Consider the following 5,777-nt stretch of genomic DNA (forward strand, 5'->3'; position numbering starts at 1 on the left):
AATCCGTTGAGCGGCGCTTTGGTCGCGCTGTGGGGAGTATTATCGTCGGCGTGTCAATACCTTCATACATAGGATCAGAAATACTATCCGTTCACATTACCATATAATTCCCATGTCTCGCTCGACACACCCTGCTTTAGAAGCTGCATCTGGCTTACAATCTGGGATGCTGTTTTAACTGCCTTTGCCTAACAAATATTAGTCAACACATTTTTATTATCACCGGGTTTTATGGTCACTTAGTGAAAAATATAAGAGGATGAGACTGACTAGAACATAAGGCTGAATATCACCTGTTTATCACAAAAGATGTCAAGATAAATACATGTAAAATATAGAATAGAGTTAATAACGTCAAATTCAGTACTGTTGCATTTAAATTGTTTTTGTTAATATATAATAAAAAAAATATCGGACTATCGTTAAGCTATTTTCAATTAAGCTATTAAGGTTTATTCACTGTTTTTTTTTTAAGATTTATTCACGGTTTTTTAAAAGATTTATTCACTGAGTTTCTCTGAATAAGTACAAATGCTGTTTAATATTCAATCATAAAACAGCTCTAAATGATATATAATAACAATACTAGGTATTAATCGGTCTCTCTCTCTCTCTCTCTCTCTCTCTCTCTCTCTCTCTCTCTCTCTCTCTCTCTCTCTCTCTCTCTCTCTCTCTCTCTCTCTCTCCAAGCGTGTTGCCTTGTTTCTCATTTGCTATAAAATATGCTATTCATCTCAGTTTGGTGTCACCCACGTGGACTGCTGTGGATGTACTCTAATAGAATGTCGTGCTGTTTGCTGAGCTTTTGGCTTGCTTTGGTCCCTCTCCTCATGTCACCATATGGTGCTCCTGGCATGGACAATGCGATGTGTCGGCAAACTCGTCATTGCATCGCCGGCGGCTCGTGTAAGGCAAACAGCTATCACTATGAACGATTATTAAACGCCGAATGCTTTTTTCGGATATCGACATCCCTTTGCCTTTGTCATGTCTGATGAAATTACATATTTTTCTTAGATCGAGCTCAAAAGGCTGAAAAAACTAAAAAACTTGACAGAGAATATATATACAGTACACACACACACACACACACACACACACACACACACACACACACACACACACACACACACACACACACACACACACACACATTCCATAAAGTAATGTGTATATTAAGTTATTTTCGAATTAATATAAGACCTTAAAAAAAACGCTAGAAACCGACTCCATGTCAAGTTGTTTGCTTTTATTATTTGCTAAATAAAAACGTTTGCACACTAAATAGGCTAATAATAAGAATAAACAAATACATTGCAAAATATAAATATTTAACATCACCACCACCAACAACAACAACAACCACAATAATAATAATAATAATAATAATAATAATAATAATAATAATAATAATAATAATAATAATAATAATTGAATATAACATGTATACACTGGGGGGTTATTATTATTGTCGTTGTTGTTCTTGTGGCTGTTATTGTTAATCATCATCATCAGAATATACAAATACAGACACACAAAAAACACATCAAATTATTAACGGAATTTCTAGCATCGCACAGTTATTAAACTACATGTGTGATATTTACCTGTGCTTCACGACGTCTATAGGTTACCATGCAGACAACGCAGTATCAGCTGAAGCTTTATACTCACGTTTTCAGTGTTGTAAGTACAGGCACAAGACTAAGAAAAGCGCTCTGCTACTTACCTGCGCATAAAAGGAGAAACGCACCGTCCTGCACTCACGATTACCGGCGTGATATTTAAAAAAAAAAAAATGATGGTGCATCTGCAGGGTAACTTAAACCTTCCCTGAAATGTCCACACATAATCATCTCCAGACTATCTCTGTCTGCCTATTTGTATTCAACAAAATGTTGCAATTTTAAAGAAAGAAAGAAAGAAAGAAAGAAAGAAAGAAAGAAAGAAAGAAAGAAAGAATATTTACTGAGATCATTATACACAAGCTTAATACGCGCAACTTCTCACTAGGTAGTGTTTACCCATCTTACTAAACCCGTTGACATTTTATGTTTTGTTAAATATTATTATTATTATTATTATTATTATTATTATTATTATTATTATTATTATTATTATTATTATTATTGTTATTATTATTATTTTGAAAACTGGTGTTGAAATTAAATTTCATTACATTTACATTACATTTGCATAAAGTAACGCGATGTTTGGCACACATTTGTACTATGGGTATCGAATTTAAAAGACTATTATCAGCCTATTTCTGGCTTAGCTATTATTATCATCTTTGTTGTTTGAAATGCTAAATACCGTGTTATTACTACTATTATTATTATTATTATTGTTGTTGTTGTTGCTGTTGTTACTATTAATTATTATTATTATTATTATTATTATTATTATTATTATTATTATTATTATTATTATTATACTCCCCGGTCATATAATGGTAATTGGGTATTAGGTTTCCATCTTCGCACCTGATATTTGAATAATCAACCTCGGCAATAATGAAATCACTCTACTTTGCAGAACTTCTTGGCAAGAACGCACACATCGTCTTTACTAATTGAGTCGAGGGAACGCTGGTGGTATTCTTGTAATGAGCACTCTCCTTTTTAAGAGATGGAGGCGCGTGGAGCACGTGGTCCGTCCTAAGTAGGAGTGGGGTGTCAGATGTATAAACATCTCTCGCTATCTCCCTTCTCTTAAAACTTCGCCATCACCGCGGGGGGAAACTCCTCCTATTCTTGCGTCCAATTAATTATTAGGGTCTGGCCCTTTAAGACGGAGCAGAGGGTCAGCAAGTTGCGTAGAGTTTCTCTAATTGAACTTCGCCCAATCAACAACAACTCGTTAGCGGTCGCTTGATCTCTCCTGTTTTCTGCGCTTCAGCTTATTTTTTGTGTGTAGCGACTCGGCCCCTGTGGCCAGTGTCATTTTCACTTCCCAAACAAATTCATGGGGCTCTTCGAAAAAAGTGGGATTGCTACAAGCGGACTGGGACTCGAGTGCCTGTGAGTGCGCAGCGCACTCCTCCTGAAGCAATGGTGTTTTCGGACCAACACCTCAGACCGAAGATTGTCAGCGGTTGCGTTTAAAAGACAACGACACGGACCTGGGAGAAAGCAGGGTTTATGCAGAAAGAAGCGATCGTGGCTGTTGCTCAAAATAGAAAACTTTTTCTGAACACTTTCTTATAGGACTGCAATGACCTCCAGTAAAGACATGAAGACTGGCTCGGTGTTGCAATCGGGCAGCGAGGAAAGGAGACGGGGTCCTTTAGATCAACTGCCGCCCCCCGCTAACTCCAACAAGCCTCTAACTCCGTTTAGTATTGAGGACATCTTAAACAAGCCGTCCGTGAAGAAGTCGGTGACGAATCTGTGTCCGCCGCGCGTGCTTGAGAAGGTAACGGGAGCGAACGCTGTTCGGAACGGCCTCAGCACTCCGTCCTCACCCTTATGCGCCCTGGAGGAGCTAGCAAGCAAAACTTTTAAAGGGCTTGAAGTCAGCGTTATACAAGCGGCAGAAGGTAATCAACACTTTATTCGAGTGTCAGAAACATGACCGAGAACATTATTATACGCTTAAAAAGTCGCGCGCTCTCTCTATGGACACTCTGTCGCGAATGTGACATTTGGTTAAATGCTGCAGAATAAAAATATGCTAACTTTCATGACATCTAGGCTCATAGTACCATTGTGTATGCGTTGTCATTATTATTGATCAATAATCCTGCTGTGAATAATAACAGTATTCTTTATATAAAAATAAAAATAAAGAAGACGTTTCCTACGTTTAACTTTGGTCATAACTTTATTTTAAATATATTTTAAATGTAATATTTAATAACATACGTATCTAATTTATTAGGCTATGTTTTAAGAATAATACATAAGAAATAACGCAGTAATTTTAAGATGATCAGTGCGTGAACTAATTCTGCTCGGGATCCTTACTGCTAAACTGCACACTGTCCTTGATACAGAGATGTCAGGTGATCAGGAGCATGTTTGGTGATCAGAGGGGTTTGTTAGAAACTGTTGCTTAATTTTTGATTGACTTGTGAAATACTTTGGAAAATGCTTCGCAATTAATTGCAGGGTTGTTTTGGACACACTCCTATTTTTGTCAAAGAGCAGATGTTTTGCAGCTGGACTGAAGAACTGCGGCCTAACACGCACATGCGCACAAAAATCACGGCCGCCTGTATCAGCCTAGTAATTAAACTTGTTTTACTTTCTGTCTTTTTAACCTATATATTTTTTTCATGAATAATTGACAGGTCGCGAACACATGAACGCTTTCGGTCAGAGGCAGGTGTCGAAAAAGCGGCGAAAGTCGCGCACGGCCTTCACCAACCATCAGATCTACGAGTTAGAGAAGCGCTTCCTGTACCAGAAGTACCTCTCGCCGGCTGACCGTGATCAGATCGCTCAGCAACTCGGCCTCACCAACGCACAGGTCATCACCTGGTTTCAGAACCGACGAGCTAAGCTCAAAAGAGATCTGGAGGAGATGAAGGCAGATGTCGAGTCGCTGAAGAAGATTCCCCCGCAAACGCTGCAGAAACTTGTATCTATGGAGGACATCGACGATGCGCACGGCGGCTCGGCTCCGATATCACCGAGCGCGTCGCCGAGAGCGCACGGCCTCAGAGTCTTCCCTCAGTCGCCGCCTTCATCCCGGGGCCAAACCACGGACGAGTTCTCCGAAGAGGACGAAGAGATTGAGGTGGACGATTGAGACCTGGCCCAGTCATTTTCTGTACCGGGCGTCTCTTTTCTGTGCTAATGAATATGAAATGTCCTCCCTGCTATGTGCAGCAGACGAACAGCCGTTTTTATCCACACAACTTTTGCACGAATGTTGAACTCTGCGGAAGAACTAAAAAGTGAAAGGATGTTTTTTTTCCAGCCCGTTTTTTCTGTCTCTCATATTTTAATTTATTGCAAGGATTGTAAAAGCTTCCATGACTGACGATGAGCTGAAAAGGAGTACATTTTCATTCAGTAGGATATGAGAATTGATTAGTGATTGTGGTACCAGATCACGAACTCAACATGTGTATGTATTTTTAAAGGTTTATTTTATGCCACATAAAAAATATGGGGAAACTCGTGCAATTGTTTCGTTACGCAGTTCGTCAGTAGTATCACACCAACTACACTACTGTTATAGCTGCTAATGATACTCATCTGCCAAATGTGATTTTCTTTTTTTTCCAACGAATTTCTCAAGTATATAGTCATATTTATATTTATACAATGTCAAGAAAGATGTCAGTTGGGCCATAGGATTAGTATTTGCTATTTCACTGAAAATATTCCCAGTTACATTTGCTGAAACAGTTTCTTCCATATTAGTGATATATTTGTAATTCTGGTCCTTAAGCCTGGATGAAAAGCCACTCTGGTTAAAACTTTAAATACAAATAATAGCCAAATTATCCAAATAACAGGGGGTAAGGTTGTGTGTATAAATCACCATATGATGCATTTATGCGATAAAGTTATTGTAACATTATATTTAATCACCATTTATGTAAATAAAGGTTATATGATATTTCAGATAAGTTTCTTGAAGTTTTAAGTCATGAGCCAATCCTAATTTGTTATTTTTATTTTAGGATAATGTTCACGTCGTAGATAATTTAGGATTAACATGAACAGACCACGGGAATTTTAAACCAAACAGTCGCTATATTTTAACAAATCATCTTCTCTTGGTTACACATTGTGTGTGTGGTTAAGTGGTTAAGTGGCTGG

At 38.2% G+C, this 5,777-nt stretch overlaps 1 protein-coding gene across 1 annotated transcript; it reads left to right on the forward strand.

Annotated features, from left to right (window-relative positions):
• The first annotated feature begins 2,809 nt into the window (after positions 1 to 2,809).
• lbx2 (ladybird homeobox 2) lies at positions 2,810 to 5,557 on the forward strand. Its single transcript, XM_027135851.2, has 2 exons — positions 2,810 to 3,541; positions 4,295 to 5,557. Exons 1-2 carry the CDS (start codon positions 3,217 to 3,219, stop codon positions 4,753 to 4,755), a joined length of 786 nt encoding a protein of 261 aa, XP_026991652.1. The 5' UTR covers positions 2,810 to 3,216; the 3' UTR covers positions 4,756 to 5,557.
• Positions 5,558 to 5,777: the final 220 nt, after the last annotated feature.

Source organism: Tachysurus fulvidraco, chromosome 17, assembly GCF_022655615.1.
Source record: "Tachysurus fulvidraco isolate hzauxx_2018 chromosome 17, HZAU_PFXX_2.0, whole genome shotgun sequence".
Lineage (NCBI taxonomy): Eukaryota > Metazoa > Chordata > Actinopteri > Siluriformes > Bagridae > Tachysurus > Tachysurus fulvidraco.

Coding starts and splice junctions, on each gene's coding strand:
- lbx2 (XM_027135851.2), top strand. CDS start 3,217: ATGACCTCCAGTAAAGACATGAAGACTGGCTCGGTGTTGCAATCGGGC. Junction 3,542..4,294: donor CGTTATACAAGCGGCAGAAG/GTAATCAACACT, acceptor AATAATTGACAG/GTCGCGAACACATGAACGCT.